The sequence below is a fragment of the Anastrepha ludens genome, chromosome 5 (assembly GCF_028408465.1).
Source record: "Anastrepha ludens isolate Willacy chromosome 5, idAnaLude1.1, whole genome shotgun sequence".
Lineage (NCBI taxonomy): Eukaryota > Metazoa > Arthropoda > Insecta > Diptera > Tephritidae > Anastrepha > Anastrepha ludens.
Window position 1 is genome coordinate 109,363,210 of NC_071501.1, and position 19,204 is coordinate 109,382,413.

At 37.6% G+C, this 19,204-nt stretch overlaps 1 protein-coding gene across 1 annotated transcript in view; it reads left to right on the forward strand.

Moving 5' to 3' along the window:
- Positions 1 to 3,075: 3,075 nt before the first annotated feature.
- Positions 3,076 to 19,204, forward strand: part of LOC128864367 (lipase 3) — an 85,610-nt gene continuing 69,481 nt past the window's right edge. The window contains exon 1 of the mRNA XM_054103989.1: positions 3,076 to 4,352. Coding sequence (XP_053959964.1) covers positions 4,107 to 4,352 — 246 coding nt within the window. The 5' untranslated portion in view covers positions 3,076 to 4,106. The remainder of the gene's footprint in view (positions 4,353 to 19,204) is intronic.

A 19,204-nucleotide genomic window follows, 5' to 3' on the forward strand; every position in this document is an offset into this window, starting at 1 on the left:
AGAGACAAAGATAGCTAGTGCTGTGAGAATTTTTCAGAATCTTTGCCAAATCATGTAAATATCCTCCAATTTAACAGAACGAATATTACTCATTCTTATCGGAACCCAAAATTCGTAGCCTTGCTCTAGCAAAGGTAGGACACTCACAGAGAAACTATTCAGTGCTACCCGTCTCCTCTAAGCAAGACAGGCAAATCGGGTCCTCAATGATTCCAATCGTGGTCATGCGGTGACCCCATGGATTGTGTCCTGTAATAATACCGACCATCAACCGAACACCTTTTCTACCAAGTTTAAGAAGAAAGTTCGACAGTTTTCTGTTCGGGCTTGTCACAAACTCCTTACAGTTCTACAGGGCCAACATAAGATTGCACACAGCTTACCACACCGGTTATAGTCGAGAGGGAAATTCGACTATGTTTGGAGGCAGATGCTAACTGATAACATGAGACTTGGAAATACAGATGCCTGCAATCTCTTCCCAATTATAAAGGAGCTTAAAGGTGTCTTGGCTAATTGAGGTTAGAGATATAGCATCGCGTCAGTAAAGATCTTTTCGGCCGCAGTGCTTCTTCGTTACTATCATTAAAATACCTAACACTAAATATCTTATACGAGTATTATCTTAACAGCAAGTTTCAGCGGATCGAAATCAGAGTTCCATAGGTTAGATTGTGCGGTCGCCCTTAAAGAGGCGCACTTAGGCTCTTGGCTCTTTTCGATGCAGCAATGGTATTACAAGCTACTCCTGACTAAATTGTATCAGGTATCTAATATTTATCGAACTGAAATCTTCATGTTTCTTAAAAAAAGTACCTACCGAGCGTTTGAGCTTTTTGCTTAGATAGTGACTAATAGAGGCAGAAAAGGTCTTAAAATATGAAACCAGTCTCATACTCCTCAAAATATTTGCAATTCCTACATGAGCTTCTTATTTCAGGGAAGATCCAGAAGGAGAGGAAAGTTAGGTGAGTGGATTTGAGAAAGCAAGTGAATAGTTGGTTAGTACCGTGCGGCATACCTTTATATATATTTTATTGTATATATTGAGTAAGTCGATGCAGATTCCGATAAAGTAGAATTTTAACCTGCTCCAATTCCAGAACGTAATTGCGCGGGTTTCACGATGTAGCTGAAGCTGTTCGTCTGAAATAGGTGGTGGTTAGGCTCCGATAATGGCAATCGAGGGTCGAGAGCTTAGAAAGGTGGTTAGAGTCTTCCGGTGAGTGCCATTTAATATCTGTCTTATCCAATTGTTGCATTCGTGTTTCGTCTCGGAACTCGTCGGTGCAGCCGAAGAAATATCTCCTGACTCGCCTGGGAGGTGGCTCAGGCTCCAGCAAATGCCTGCAGGGGTAAATCCTACGGTTATCCAAGCACAAATTGTTTGTTAGGCATTTTACTGTGCTTCTTGACCGGCAGCATGGAAGCGCCGTTCGGTAGGTGTTGGAGGGAAGTCATTAGGAGGCATCTCGTGGCTGTCCTGATAGCAGTATGCTAACAAGTTTGGAGCTTTGTTCACTGCGAATAAATAGTACCAGGTGACTAGCAGCATAATTTACTACCGGCCGGCCAATTGTTTTAAATGTCGCCAGCGACATTTCTTTGTCTTTTCCCCAAGTGCGGGAGACTAGCGATTTGAGGATCTTGTCATGGTTTTGGACTTTAGTGACAATTGCCGTTGTATGCGCCGAGTAGGAGAGTGAACTGTCGAAGGTGATACCCAAAATTTTGGGTTTGTGAACGGTCGGTATTGGTATAAGACTTTACTTCATCGAGGCAATATATGCATTCCATTTTGTGGCTCTTTAAAGACATCTAGCGGGTAATGGTGAGAACCTTTAACTCACCTATTTTATTTACGTTAAGCTCTGAGCTGTCTAGTACAATTCAGGTAAAATCTTGTAATTTTCCAATTAAGGGTGATCAGATTGGAGGTACTTTTTCCAATATATCTCCACAACATTTGGTTCCAGCAAAACAGCGCTTCTTGCCCTACAGTCCGTGAAAAAATGGATTTACTACGTCGTTTGCTATCGTTTCGGTGAGCAATTTAACTCTCGTCTCGGACCAGTGGATTGGCCACCAAAATCGTGTGATATCACACCTTTGGACTTTTATTTTGGGGGGTATGTCGGCCGCCGTAGCCGAATGGGCTAGTGCCTGACTACCATTCGGATTTGAAAGAAAGAACGTTGATTCGAATCTCGGTGAAAGAGCAAAATCCAGGAAAAGTTTTTTCTAATAGCGGTCGCCCCTCGGCAGGCAATGGCAAACCTCCGAGTGTATTTCTGCCATGAAAAAGATCCTCATAAAAATATCTGCCGTTCGGAGTCGGCTTGAAACTATAGGTCCCTCCATTTGGTGGAACAAAATCAAGACGCACACCACAAATAGGAGGAGGATGTACGTGCCAATTATATATATATTTATATATATATATATATATATATATATGTAAGGTCTGAATGCTTTGTGGATCAACTAGTTTCGATTGAGGCATTGGAAGCCAGCATTAGTAAAGTTATTACCGAAATACCGACCGAAGTCCTCCAGCGACTCATTCAAAATTGGCCGAATTACGGCGCAGTTGCAGCCAACATTTGAGAGGGACTATCTTCAAAAATAAAATAAATGTCATTAGTGTTTCTACATAAAAAAGAAAGATTGCCCAATCAACTTGAATTTTCGTTGTTTTATTTCAATTTAAAATGCGATACCTCTCAATTAATCACCCCTTATTAAAATTGTGGACTACAAATAATATATTTTAATAGAAACAAACTTTTGTGCAAACAATATTGACAGAAATCAGTTGTTATGTGTCGAATATTTTCTTCTGTTTTATACTGCCACCACCTGTCAACCAAGCACATGCAGCCATCGGTTCGCTGTCGCCATCAAACAAGTTCGCTACTCTGTTGTTCGTGCAAAGCCCCACGAGTTGGAGCACAACAACGCCAATAACAAGAGTCGAGCAGGTGCTTAGGCGAACCAACAACGATCGCCGTCTCAAAACGAAAGCTTTGCTTGAAAAGGCGCTTAGCACCGCTGCAGTTTGTTTGCGAGGTTCGAGCCAAACGGTAGTGTGGGAAATAAATCGTAGAAGCCTTAGAAGAAAAGTTGTGAAAAAGCGCGAAAGGAAAATATTAAATAATCATTGCATTTTTACAACAACAAAGAATCAGTAAACGTAATGTGAATGTGCATTGTTTCGGTGCTGCAAAATTAATGGTATCTTTTTCTATGCTTTCAAATTTGTGGCCTAATTAACGGTAAAGCGAATGCAATAAGCTAATGTGAACGGGTTTGCTCGGCCATGAAGCGCGCGCGCGGAAACCAATTGAAATTAGTGCAAATAATTTGAATATTTGTTGCGTTGAAGCGCGGAAACTCGAAATAGAGAAATTCAACGGAAAACTGCATTTCCTACACCAAACACCAAAAATATCGAAAAATTATAGTGCGTGAAATTTTGAACTATAAAAATAGATTAGAAAAACATCAAATATTATTAAATATTCACATAACGGTAATTCAGTTAAAGCCACAAAGTCAGTAGGTAGTGCTTGGAAGGCGCAAATAAAAATAGGAAGTAGCCAAAACGCAGCAAGAAAATAAACAAAAATTTATAAATAACAAATTTTTTCACAAACAAAAATAAATCACTGAGCCAGCAGAAAAGTGGTGAAGGAAAGTAGCAGCCGTAGTCGCAAACATTCGCCCACTTTGCACAAACTGCACCACCGCCTGCCAACCCACTCTTCGTCTAGCGCGTGGATTGCGTGCCGCGCATGCGCAGCGCTCGTTTCAGTGATTTTGGTTTTGCAAAATTATTATTTCAAGAAAAATTTTTGCCACACTGCGTGCTAATTTTTCACTGTTTACGCGTGCTGTTTTTGTTGTTTTTATGTGTCTTCGAACAAATTTTCTATTTGTACGCACACACTCGCATCTTTGACTTGTGCAACAGCTGTGTACATTTTTGGGCGCGTTTGGCGCGTAGCAGATTCATTTTTTGCTTGTAATAAACTTTTTTCGCGTTACACACACACACACATACTGTAAATAACGAGCCAAAATAAGGCAACGACGACAAGACAACGATGCTGAAAAGTGAAAATACTTGTTACCGGATTTTTGGCCTATGGCCGTTAGCGTGCGCCTTTTTGTTGACACTACAGCTACTCGTCGGCACCGCAGAAGCCTTCACTATACTCTCGCCATTCAGCTACACCTCGTTGAGTTTTAAGAATCTATTAAATTCAGTGCTATTGGCGAGTAATGCGAATTTGGCTGGCGGTGGGCGAAATCTCAAATCAGACGTGCTGGAGGATGCGTCACTGATAACGGTATGTATAGAAACACAGTTGTAGAAACATGATGTGCTGAAAATAGACAAAGGTGGAAATTAAAACATGTTTTTTTTTTATGAGGAGCAAGCATCGAAAGCCTTACCCAGTCAGTGTGGGACTTTAACCCGAACTAAACCTCCTACCCTCAAAGTACCGATCCCCCCGGGCACTACCGGTATTTCGTCGGGAGGCGGTTTGAGCGTCAACGTCAGTTACTCTTCTGATGCAAAATGTCACAAGCTGCATCTGCCTATTACACCACTGTTAAGTCATATCTGAAGAGAACCACCCCTGTCAGATCTATGCGCCCCCTCGCCTCATGTCCCTGTTTCGTTACCATAGAAAAAGTTAGTTTCTGATAGTGGTATCGTCAGTTTACCTGCTTTTCCATCTCTGGATAGGTGTACTGATTCACGTTCTTATTTGGCGTTCGCGCATCCTCCTTGCCTGCTCGCTATGACGGATTTGCTGCTTTATTTCAGCAGCCATGTGTTGAGCTTTGGTCCAATTGTCCTGGCTCTTCAACATCAGTGGCACTAAATTCTCAGACGTGATACTGCTGCCAAGGCTGTCTTCCAGTTTAGCCCTTACTCTTCTGAAGCGGGGGCACGTGAGAAGCACATGTTCTGCGTACTCCTCAACTGCTGGTGTGCACTGCTCGCAGTATGGACTTTCTTCGTGCTTTCTCTGGAGTCAAGCTTCAACGTTGGGGATGGGACGGTGGGTCCACCTGCCTTTATTTGCACTGTCCCATCGCGTCTGCCACTGGTCCACGCAGCGGTGATTTACGAATTTTCTCAGTGCCAGCTGGTCGCATTGAGCTTGGTTGTTCCTCATACGTCTCATTTCGTCCATCTCCTGCGCTATCAAGTCGAGTTAGCATAGACCAGCTATGATGAGCGCCGCATTTTCTGAGACTGTCCTGAAAGCAGAGCAGACTCTAAGAGCACACAAGCGGTATGTGGAGTTACTACTTCGTACGTATGCAGCGTGTTGGAATGCATTGCGCCAAACTGTCGCGTCATATAAAAGGATAGACCTCACTACTGCAGCCAGAGCCTGTCTTGCCTGCTGTCTTGGTGCTCCAATGTTCGCCATTGTTCTAGCCAGGGCTGCTGTCGCAGTCGCAACTTTGTTGTAGCGTATTCCAAGTGGTCTCGGAAGCTAATTCGGTGAAGCAAAACGGTACATGCACCTTTGTGTGTGTGCTTGTCTACAACAATGAAGCTCGGTTTCGCCAATCAATTTAAAACGTAAAATTTTAAATAGAAAATTTAAATACCTGATACATTTTGGAATTGGTTCGTGAAACTTGGCAGAGATAATAAAATTTCCAAAAGGTTTCATATTACTAAAAAATAGACAAAAAAATATACTTTTTGTTCGAGCATAAACTACTTATAATGGAACTGCAAGTCATGGATTAGTCTGTGCATGGAAAATATTTAAAACACAGTTTGTGGAGAAAAGTTTGTACAAAAATAATAAGTAGGTACTTAATTGTTTGGGGTAAATCTTTTTTAATTTTATTTTTTGACATAGACTTCTTTTATGCTTATCCACTTCGTTTAACGCTGTTCTGGTTTGTTGATCGCTTCCGAATAAAATGATTTGTCCAAGTCTGAAAAATAGCCATTCGCTTCTGCAATCAGCTGCTCGTTTGAATAAAATCTTTTTCCCGCTAGCCATTTCTGCGAATTGGGGAACGATTAGAGGGATGCGGTTGAGCCAAGTCTGGAGAATAAAGGGGATATGAAATGAGTTGGAACCCTATTTCCATTCATTTTGCGTCAACATCTGCTGAGGTGTGCGATGGTGCGTTGTGAAATAATAATGAAACAGAAAAATCACTCGACTTTCTCGATTCAAACGAATGCCAAACACAAAGAAATAAACCGATCTCACTGAAACTTGGTGTGTGTTCTTCCACTGGCTATGCTGCTAACTAAACATGATCTCCCAGTAGTGCCATATATCTGACTTTGCACGGACTTTTCAAACGATCCTTGTAAAACTTGAACCAAGTTTCCGAATTTTGGACTTTGAGTAATAGATAAAAGAGTTTTTTGAGCAGGTTAGCGCCTATTTATATTAAAGTAATTTTTACCATTAAATTATTACTCTCCAGATAGAGATGGCGTCAAAATATTTTTAAAAGTCTATTTCCTGCTCCGATTCGCTCATATCCAAATCGAAATGTTCCATTTTAATGACCCAGCGGATGAGCCGATGGAGGATCATTTCTGGGAAGTAAGTCCATTAGTTTTGATATTATTCTTCATTCTAAAGGTATCCATTCTAAGCCGTTCATTCTGAATATCCTCTACCGGTGGAAGAGATCACTTTCAGTAAATCCAATGTGAACAATTACCATAGAATTTGTGTAATGTCTAATGGAAAAATATTTTTTCTCACGATATTTACGCTGTTAAAGTTTCGGCTTTTTGCCTAAAGGCATTTTTTTATTTTTTGCTACCAATTTGATTTTTCTCTCACATATCTCATTTTGCTCCTAAAATTAAGACTAAGTTTTTGATTTTATAAAGTTTTTTGTTAATTATTTTTATTTAGAAAATTTTTTAAAATTTTGAATTATTAGCTTTTAATTTTTTATTCTAAAATTTATTAATTAATAATGCAATAATTTTATATTTGCTTAAATTTTTTAGACCTTTTAGCATATCGATTAATCTGATCGATTAATTGAATATTTTTTCAGCTTTTTAACTTTTCTTGAATATATCTCATTCTGCTTTCAAAATAATTTTTAAGTTTTTAGAACTCAGTTTTTGATTTTTGTAATTTTTTTCCAATTTCTTTATAATTTTGAAAATTTTTTGGAAAAAGTTTTTTTTTCCTTTTTAGTTTTTTCTTTTTTATTCTTAAATTAGTTGATTAATTTTTCACTTCTTCTTCTTAATTGGCACTATAACAGCTCACGCGATTTTGGCCGAGTTTAACAAAGCGCGCCAGTCGTTTCTTTCTCGTGCTAACCGGCGCCAGTTGGACACACCAAGTGAAGCCAAGTCCTTCTCCACCTGATCTTTCCAACGCAGAGGAGGCCGCCCTCTTCCTCTGCTACCACCAGCTGGTACCGCATCGAATACTTTCAAAGCCGGAGCGTTAGTATCCATTCGGACGACATGACCCAGCCAACGAAGCCGCTGGATCCTTATTCGCTGCGCTATGTCTATGTCGTCATAAAGATCATTCAGCTCGTCGTTCCATCGCCTGCGATATTCGTCGCTGCCAACGTGCAAAGGTCCAAAAATCTTACACAGAATCTTTCTCTCGAACACTCCAAGCGTCGCTTCATCGGATGTTGTCATCATCCAAGCTTCTGCGCCATACGTCAGGACAGGCATGATGAGAGTCTTGTAGAGTGTTAGTCTTGTTCGTCGAGAGAGGACTTTACTGCTCAGTTGCCTACTTAGTCCAAAGTAGCACTTGTTGGCAAGAGAGATTCTACGTTGCATTTCAAGGCTGACATTGTTACCGCTGTTAATGCTGGTTCCTTAATAAACAAAGTCCTTTACAACATCGAAATTATAACTGTCAAATGTGACGAGGGTGCCGATACGCGAGTGTGCCGACTGTTTGTTGGAAGACAGGAGGTTCTTCGTTTTGTCCTCGTTCACCACCAAACCCATTCGCTTTGCCTCTTTATCCAGTTCGGAGAAGGCAGAACTAACAGCGCGGTTGTTAAGGCCGATGATGCCAATATCATCGGCATACGCCAGCAATTGTACGCTCTTATAAAAAATTGTGCCTGAGCGATTAAGTTCTGCGGCTCATACGATCCTCTCCAACATCAGGTTAAAGAAGTCACACGACAGCGAGTCACCCTGTCTGAAACCTCGTTTGGTATCAAATGGCTCGGAGAGGTCCTTCCCAATTCTGACGGCGCTGCTGGTGTTGAGCAACGTCATCTTGTGCATAGCCGTATTAGTTTTGTTGCGATACCAAATTCAGACATAGCGGCATACAAGTAACTCCTTTCCGTACTGTCGAATGCAGCTTTGAAATCGGCGAAAATATGGTGTGTGTCGATTCTCCTTTCATGGGTCTTTTCCAAGATTTGGCGTATTGTGCATTGAATATTCTGTCACCTTTTTTTGGAAACAAAATTTTTTTAAATTTTCAATTATTAGGTTTTGATTTTTAATTAATTAGTCCGTAATCTTTTTTGTTGTTGTTGTTTTTTCTGACTTTTTAGCATTTAGAACTTATTTTCTTTTGCCGGTTTGATTTTTGTTTGTTTTTTATTTACTTAAGGCTTTACTTTACTTCAGATTTTTTAAACCCCCTTTGAATATATTAATATTATTATTATATTAAAATATATTTATATTTAATACAATATATATATAAATTTTTTTATTTTAAATTAATTTTTTTGTTTATTTTTCTATAAATGTTACAATAAAATTAAAAAAAAAAGTTTTAAGCAAAAAAAAATATGCTTAACGATTCTTTGCTTAAAACTTTTGTTTCAAATTTTATTGTAACATTTTTTGCAACTCTTTCTTTCTACTTGGAAAAAAAATTAAGTTTTCAATCATTAGCTTTTACTTCTTTTAAATTATTTTTGTTTTCCTAAAAAAATTAATTAAAAATTTAAATTCTTAAAGCATTATAGCATTTCTAATTTTTTTCTTTGCTATGAAGTTAATTTCTTTATTTTTTTTTATTTAAAAATAATGTGTTTTCGATTTTTTAAACGCTAACTGCAAATAGCTTTTTCCTTTTTAAAACAGTTTTTGCAAATTTTTAACACTTTTACGCCTTTTGATTTTTTAGTATTTTTATTTTTGACGTTTTTTGTAACTCTTTCTTTCCAGTCTCATTTTTTAAGTTTTCAATTCTTATCTTTTATTTCTTTAAATTATTATTATTTTTTGTGCTTAAAAACACTTTTTTAGGTTTTTAAAGTTTTTTTGCATTTTTAATTCTTTTTATTTTAGTACGAAGTTTTCCTTCTAGTTTGGAAACAATTTGTTAAGCTTTCAATTATTACCTTTTATTTCTTTTAAACTATTTTTGCTTGCTTAAAAATACTTTGTTTAGGTTTTTAAGATTTTTTGCATTTCTAATTATTTTTATTTCGCTCCGAAGTTTTGTTTTTTATTCACTTAAAAATAGTGTACTTCAAATTGTTTAACTCTCATTGCAAATAGCTTTTTACTTTTCTTGCAAATTGTTTTGCTTTAATACAAATTTTTTAAGTTTTCAATTTCAGATTTAATTTTCTTTTTTTTTCTTTTTTTTTTTCATTGTTGTGCTTTCTCTATTTTTTTATTATATATAATATGTAATTGGAGCTACTTGAGGTTTTGCTTGATTTGTTAATTTTTTTCACGTCAGGCGTTTAGCAACATGAATCCTCCAAAAAGTATTGTAAGCGCATTTTCCAAGGGTGGATACTGCCAGCCGAGGAGCAATAGTTGTTGTTTTTCCTATATTCACTGATATTTCACTTATGTCCACAGGGATCTACTGAAAGCCTTGTATTCAGTGTTTTACGGATTTAGAATAAGAACAACCTGCGTTAAACTCACATTAAGTATCATAATTGAAAGCCCAAAAAATCTTATTAATAGCACATCGGTTAACAAGAAAAATGCACAAGAAAGATTTCTTGAAGCCATATTCCTTCACAGCCCTCGGTTTGAGGAACGACAACCGTTTTTTTTTTTAGATATTTTTAAGAAATTCATTCCATTCACTTTACATCTACCAGTACAGCTCAATCACTTTTCGGTGGACAAATCTCTAACCACTTCAAGTGTGAAAATTAAGTGACGCTTTCGTTAAGTGTCCACATTTGTCATTGAGCTGACAATTAAAGCCCAAAGTCACCAGAACAAAATGACTTTGACCTAATTTAGAGCCATTGTATGCATTTAAGTAGTTTTTAAATAAACTTACATTCAACTGATTTTCATACCAATTTTTATGTACTTACCTATACAATAAATATTCACAGCCATTATTTGATTCACACTGTAGAGCTAATGAGTTTTTCCAACAAGCTTCAGAATTTCAACAGCAGCAAGAAAACCTTCAAATACTAATGACCCATATCAGGTGCTCTTAAGTATGAATTGTCGCATCGGATTGTCGAAGCACCTACCCACACACACACACATATATACATACACATATACATACACATGCATGTACCTAAGCATTTCAAGAGTTTGTGAGTTAAGTAGCTTTGTTGCAAGCGATTCTACTGGTCATTAGCACAATTGTTATTCTTTGGCAGCAGCTAACAGTGGTGCAAGCAAACGAATGCATACATACAAACATGCATAGAAACTAAAAGTCATTCAACTTCATGCCAAGTCTGCGTAGATGGGATCCACACCATGTGACTTTTAGAGCTGTGCCATTTTAGTTTGTTGTTTTCTTCTCTTTTTCTTTTCTTTTAGCTTCACTTCGCTTTAAACCCACTGCAGTTGCGCTGTGAATTTTATTGGTATTATCATGTTTTGTTTTTGCTACACACTATTTTTTCTACAGCAAGTTTTTCGGTTGATTGCAAAGAGCAGTGAAAAGTGTGAATTATTTTTTTTGACATACATACACACACTCGCACACACACATACATACAAATACTTATAGAAAAGTAACGAGTAATAGGCAACAGATCTGGCTGCTAGACAGGCAAACATGGGTACATATTTACATACAATAATACGTAAAGTCGGACCGGCACACAGTGAAGAAGGGTCAGCAAACAGTAATTGCCAGTAAAAATCGTACAAATATTTTTGTGCATTGCTTGCAATTTTTGTCAAAATTGACTTTTTTCAATTTATTTTATTATAAGGATGGAGCTGACATTGTAATACAAATAGTATAAATTGCGGTTCCAAACCCTTTAAAATTAAATAAAATAAAAATCAGTTTAATATTTTTGTCATATTGGTCAAGAGAAACCAAACAGTTCAAGTTCATCTTTTTATGATATTTTATTATTCATTAATGTAGTTAGTAGAGTAAAGGCATCTCCGATCTAAAAAGAGAATATATGAAAGGGCATTTAAAGGTCTTAGAAGACTTCCGACACACTCCTATTCTTTATCGGGGTTGACACATTATTACCCAATTCAACTGACTTCAGGAACTACGGCCTGAAAAAATAATTTTATCACCTTCAAACCCAACACAGATATGATATTTCGTTGTTGTTGTTGAAGTGGTTGAATATTTCCACTGAAATAATCCTAATTAGTGACCAGCACCGGGTAGAAGGGTAGATTGGGTCTAGCTGCATGATCCCCTACTTCGTGAGATGTTTAACCGAGAACATCCTAACAGATCATTCGTCCTTTGGCTTTTGTATGGCGGTCAAGTGTTCCATCTTCTTTCGGCTAAGGCATGATAGTGTGAAGCAATGTATGCTTTTAATGTGTTGAGTGAGGTGGAGACTGCCCCCGCCTCTGCTATTTCTAGTGTCGAATCTTTCCTTGCCAGCTCATCCGCTACCTAACTACCCCGTGTGTTCCTGTGACCGGGAACCCATATCAGAGTTATTTCAAGCCAATGACTAAGAATTTCCAGCTCCTCTCTACACTGTAAGACTAGTTTGGATGAAAATGAGTTGGAGTCCAAGGCCTTTATAGCTGCCTGACTGTCTGAGAAGGTAGCTACTCTTGCACCAACTAAATTTCAATATCGTATCTTCCAATCACCTTCCCTTTGCTCCGTTCGGCTCTCGGTGGAAAACGTAAGCGTTAAACGTAAAGCCTTTCTTGAAGTTAAGGTCGGAGACTGTGTAGTCTGATCTGTTTTTGAGCAGTGACGGTCCGTGTAGGGGGATCTTACAGTGACCGTACGACCTTGTTGTCCAGCTTCCTATGTCTCTGAGTCTCACCGCGCTGTAAGTAGCTATTATTTTAATGTGGAAATCCAGATATGGTATACTGATGGTCCGAAATTAGAAGATCATAGAACAGGGACGGGAATCAATGGGCCTAAATACAAAAAATCGATTCCATGGGTCTCTGCACAATCTTTCAGGCAGAAATGCATGCCACTGCGATGCGTGTGAGGATATATCTCCGCAGAAAAATTAGAGAAACCTCATATTTACATACTTTTAGATAGTAAGGGCGGCTTTGAAAGCTCTTCTATCAACTACAATCACCTCAAAAATGATACATGCCTGCCTAAACCTTCTCTAGGGCTTAGGGAAATTCAACTCAGTATTATCAGGTTGAGTTTCTGGACATGAGGAATATGAGTGAATTGAAATAGCGGACCACTTAGCAAAAAAGGGGCGAACATGCCATTAATTGGTCCTGAGCCTTTCTATGGACAAACAAAGTGCCACATCAACGAACTTCTGAGGAGGTGGGAGGAGAAGAAATTCGTTGAACACTGGCGGAAGTCTATCGGTCAGCGACAAGCGAAACAATTGTTAACGCCGGACCGAGAAATCGAAATGAAAAGCTACTTTTGCTCAGCAGAGAAGACTTTTAGAGGTAGACTGTAGACTGTATCACTTAAAAAAATTGGTCTATCTGAGACCATCCAACTGCCGATTCTGTGAAATGGACACTGAAAATTCAGAAAACATCCTTTGTAAATGTCCTGCACTAGGCAGAAAACGGCTACACGACCCCAAAATGTGCTAAAATTTTGAAAAAGACTACCTCAGCAGGCTTTAGACAATAGATGTCTTTTGGTGGCAGTGCGCAGTAGCCTAATAATAATAATAATAATAATGGTAGAGCCATATGAAATAAACAGAAGAAAGAGTAAATTCAAACTTTTGTCAAAAAATACCTGAGCATGGATTTTGCATCCATCAAAAATTCAATCTTAGCACTTTTTTCAATTGGATAGGTTTTGTAGGTCAATTTTATATTTTGCCATCAGTTGTGTGAATTTTGTGACATAGTCAAATCGAGGAAATGGCTTCTGAAAAGCAACATGAAAGGAGTAATTTCTCCTCATAACTCCGGCAAACATCAGGTCGCACAGAGTCGACAAAAAACTGTAGGCCCTCCTTCTATAGAAAAACATCACGACGCACACCACAAATAGGAGGAGGAGTTTAAGCGTGCAAGCCACGGGAGCCGATGGATTGCCGTCTGAGCTATTCAAACATAGCGACAAGGAGCTGGTAAGGCGCATGCAGCTCCTTTGAAATATATGGTCAGAAGGAAGCATGCCTGCCGATTGGAATTTTAGTTTGCTTTGTTCAGTTCATATAAAAAGTCATATGTCCCAACTACCGCGGAATTAGTCTTCTATATATTACGCACAAGGTACTCGCGAGCGTATTTTTACGAAAGGCTGAAGCACACAATCAACTAACTGATTGACCCGTTTCAGTGTGGCTTTAGACCTGGAAAATGCACCATCGACTAGATATTCACAATACGCCTAGTCTTGGAAAATACCAACGAAAGGAGAATCGACACACACCATCTTTTCGTCGATTTCAAAGCTGCATTCGACAGCACAAAAAGGTGTTGCCTATATACCGCGAAGTCTGAATTTGGTAACCCCGTAAAACTAATACGGCTATGCAAAATGAGGCTGATCAATACCATTAACGCCATCATAATTAGGAAGGACTTCTTCGAGCCGTTTGATACCAAACGAGGTCTCAGACAGGGTGACTCGCTGTCGCGTGACTTCTTTAACCGATGCCTTAAAAGATGGTGTGAGACATAGAACTTAACCGCTCAGGTACAGTTTTTTATAAGAGCGTACAATTGTTGGCGTATGCCGATGATACTCACCTTCGCAACTGCGCTTTTAGTTCTGCCTTTTCCAAACTGCATAAAGAGGCAAAGCGAAAGCGTCTGGTGGTGAACGAGGACAAAAGGAGTTACCTCCTATCATCAAACAAACAGTCGGCACCCTCGTGTGTCGGCACCCACGTCACCGATAATAAAATCAACCTTAAAATCCAAAGGAGAATAACTCTTGCCAACAAGTGCTACTTCTTTGGACTAAATAGGTAATTAAGGGGGGTAAAGTCGTCTCATGACGAACAAAACTCATTTATCATGCCCGTTCTAACGTATGGCGCAGAAGCTTGGACAATGACATTCGATGAGGGGCTCCTAGGGGTATTTCAGGGAAAGATTCTGCTGAAAATGTTAAGCCCTTTGCATATTGGCAACGGCGAGTATAGCAATCGATGGAACAATGAGCTGTATGTGCTTTACAATGACATAGACATAGTGCGGCGAATAAAGATACCGAGGCCTCTCTGGCCAGTTCATGCCAGCCAATTGAATACAAACGCTCCGGCTCTGAAAGTATTCGATGTGGTACCAGCTGGTGTAAGTATAGGAAGAGGAAGGCCTCCTTTACGTTGGGCAGATTAGATGGAGAAGGACTTGGCTTCACTTGTTGTATCCAACTGGCGCCGGTTAGCACAAGAAAGAAACGATTGACGTGCTTTGTTAAACACGACCAAAACCGCTTCAGTATATATTGCGCCAACCCTGAAGAAGAGGAATACGCTTACGAATTCGATGCTAGTTTTTAATAACTACAAATGGCTATAATCAGCGACTCTAAATTTGATAATATTGAATCCGTCAATTTTGATTACGAAAAATTTGCATCGCATTTGTAATCAACGATACAAAAAAACGTCTGACTGATAATTTTTATGAGGTTAGCTGTTAATAATTTGCAGTTCGTTTGTAATCGTTGGAGCTTAAAAGGTTAACCACATTTTATTAAAAGTTCTTTATTTTGAGTTTTGCTTTTTGGAATTTGCATGTTTTGTATAGTGTAAGGTCTGAGTGTGAGTTGAAGTCCCTAACACGCAAGGTTTTAGTGAAAAGGAGAGGAAAATCCATCCAGAGACACATTTTTATAGGTTTTACCCCCAATTTTTTCAAAACCATAAAGAGTTGGCACTTTATGACCCCGGAATCATAATTTGCGCACAAAAATATAATATATCGGAAAACAGTCTCAAACAAACCATTTATAAAAACGTAAACTGAAAATTCCGTCTCGAAGTTTGTGTTGTTGAAGTAGTTGAGTATTTCTTTTGAAATAATCCTAGTCTCGAGGTACATAAGACCTCTTTTTATAACCATAAAAAATAAATTACTAACTTACTGAATTATTTCGATCGAACTTAATTTTCAATTCACCACTTTTGATATGGAACTCACTTTTCACCGAAATAAAAGACGAGGATTGGTAGTATCCTCTCTCAGTAAACTATTGACGACGGTGTACTTTTCAATTTTAATTAAATCGATGATTTTTTTCTTTAGAGCTCTATGACGTAGATATGAACGCTTATTGAAAACCATATAAAAAACCGAAATATTGAAAAAGTCCTATTTATATATAAAAACATTGCGTCTATATTGCATATTAAAAAAACAAACCTGAAAATATGGCGCATATCGTAAATGAAACAAGCGATGTACTAATTTAACTCCACTAGAATGCTGGTTTTGGCCCACCGTGTCGCAGTCAAGTGCGCTTTTATTATCTTTTATTATCCGGCTGTCCGAAATTTTGTGCTGATCGTCTGTCAATAGTTATTGCGTGTGTTGCAGTGCTGACCGCGTCGCCATTTTCATGGCCAATGTTGCGCGCGCGGGAAATCGGCGACTGTTTAGCATTGATGATGTTGCATTTGCGGTTGTGTGATTGTGCTACTGGTCGAGTTTTCATTGTTGTTGTTTATGATGCTTATTTTATTTCCAAGTAGGCGTCATTTTTATTTCTTATGTTTATTGCTCATTTTTGTGGTGGCTTCCGTGAGTGTCATTAACTGCTTAAATAACTGGCCATGGAAGTGGCACTGTATCAATTTTTTTTTTATTCAGTTTTTTTTATCAACTTTGTTTCCTCTGAACTAGTAGATTTAACCCGTTCGTGATTAGAACTCTAAATAATTCTGATTCCTTACGTCATATTAGCGTAGTTTTTCAAATAGCAGCAAGTCAATCAATCCAAGTACGTTGGACTAAGTATAATATTTAACAGCAAATTGGTCTGTCAAGTCTGATTATATGATATAATCTTGAGCAAAAGCTATTATCTCAGCAAAATGCATGCGTGCGTTTTATGGATATTCAAATTATAGATCGAAACATTTTCAAATATATATAATAACCAAAAATTGAACTAAGTTCAATGAGAGTCACAATTCAAGGCCAAAAATATATCTCCATGGCATTACATGATATAATTCTCCCCTATGCGAAACCCATTACATTTGTCTCTAAATTATCACAACACATCACATCACGTCACATCACATCACATCGCATCACATCATGTCACATCACATCACATCACATCTCAAAACATCACACCACGTCACAACACATCACACCACATCGCATCACATCACGGCACATCGTATCACATCACATCATATCAAATCACACCTTCAACCGTGCCATCACTAAGTTCGAAATCGCTAAATAGTTTTCCAGCCCAATTTAATGATGACAGACTGTGGCGGCCCTGTTGTTTTTGCAGCCTCAAATCTCTTCTTTATTATCCAGTGTCGAATATCAAATCAACATGCCAAATTTGGTAGACAGAAAACACACTTTTTTTATTATCAAGCTGAGTGTTGGTTAGTGGAAATCTTGCGCGATTTACTCCCATTTTAAAGTCCTTACTTTCGGTGAATGGATGGATTTGTTCACAAGCAATATTCCCGTGTATGGGACGACATCAACCATACGTGGCAATATATATTTAAAGAACGTTTGAGCTGGCGGCGTCTGCTCTTCTTCGAAAATCATTTAAGAGAAGGCATTAGATTCAGATGCCTCGGGGGCGCGTGGTGCGATTATTATGAATTATTGGTTAGAATATCTGTATTAAGCTGTAAGACAATTTGTATTTGTTGACTAATTTTATTTTAATGAATAAATGAAATAAAATAAAAAATTTGACCCATGCCTTGACAGATAAAAATGGCTGCTTGATAAAAATTTTCTTTCGTACTTCAACTCGTTACAAAAAAATTTTTTTCAAATTCTATGGAAGCCATTCTACAGATTTTTTTTTAAATAATAGATATGTCCTCTCTGCTCATGATGGAAAGAATAATGAGATGCCGCCTATCGTCGTCCCGTTACTTTGGTCTCAGCGAATTTGACAACGAGTTACGTGATTTTAGCACCAGTATGGCCAGATTAACATTTTCGTAACTTGATTTAGCATTTTTTGGTTTTGTTATTTAGTCTCGGAGTTTTAGTTCCTTCTTCATGAGATTTTTCTAGCCTGTTCTAATTAAAATGTAATGTTTATAATTTTCTAAAATATACATTTTTTAATAATTAGATAGCTAAATAAATCACTCAGTTTTATTTAGAGATACTTTTTTTAACATCTGGTGTCATTGCCCGCGATTGCAGGTGTTGTTGGAGTTCTTCTGCTTTCGGCAGCCAAATCTCTCTCTCGCTACTGCAGTGTTGTATAGTTTTGGATATAAAAACGCACTAAAATGCCCATTTAAAGAAAATAAAAGACCAAATTTTTATTGAATCACTTAAGGAACTTTGTATGCGTGGCAAAGTGTCTTTAGAATGTGCGTTTTTTTTTAATAAAAGTGTTATGCTTATGTACAATTTAATTTACGAGTTTTTTTCTGTTAAGCTAGACTATTTTGTTAAGGAAACTACTTTTTTGCTATATTTGAGGTTATGTAACGAAATAAGGTAGTCTTTTTGTAAAAATGTCAGTATGGTCTCTTTAGTATTTTCAGGTATTTTGTGGCTTATTTTTACAATAAATACACCTCTTGATGCCCTATGTCCCACTAAGGGTTGATGACCGTAAGAAACGATTACACCTCTGTGGTTTTAATCCGCATTCAGTAAATTCAAACGCCTTTTAAAATGTTTAAAAAGCTTTTCAATCTAAGGAAGAGTTGAGAGAGGGACATTTAATATTCTTGCATAACCTTAAAAGGAGCAAAAAATTAAATTTACACTTTCAAAATATCAAATTTTGTAAGAACCAACTAATTTTCATTAGCACTAAAATCTTCTCAGAGTGGCCCTTTTTAACCTTCTTTTGTATAATAATACAGTTTTTTTTAGCTTAAAGTTTCGGTAGCTTTAAATTAAAAAAAAGAAACAAACACGAAACTCCAGAATTTTCGCATTTTCGGTATAAAAAGGCACTAAATTTATTATGAAGAGCAAATGGTTGGCAATACTGCACAACTCGGAAAAACGTGACGTCACACACTCTCTGATGGGCGCAATCTTCTTTCTATCATTCTTGCTCTCTGCTATCCAAATGGAAGCTATTCTACAGATTTTTTAAAACAATAGTAGATATGTCCTTTTTCCATCCCAAGAGGCTTTCCGTGAATCCTGTATAACGATAAAGCCACTATGAAACCTTTTATTTTGATTTCATTTTATTTACTAACCATTGCTGCTGGTTACCAAATCGTATCTTTTGAGAAATATGTGTGTAGATATGTATTTTCGGTCATTCTAATCGTTCGACAGCGCCTGGAGGAAAAAAGTTAATCAAAATATTTTAATCGACGGACTTGATGCAGACCACAGATTGCAATATCGGACGTATTTAGAACATTTATTAGGATCCAACACCAGCTGCTAGTTGCCTTAGTCCTGTAATGTAATTTTGTATAATTTTGATTATTAATTACTTTTCATAGAAATAAATAAAGAAAACATTTGGCCCATTGGACTATTTTCTGTTAATTTTTATTTTGCTATCCCGATGCCTACGTACTGCTTTTATATTAAGTGGTTTGAAAATTAATGTCTTTGTTTGTTTACCTGTTTATTAGACAGCTGTAACTCACGCACGTAAAACATAAATATGTATGCCTTTATTTTGCC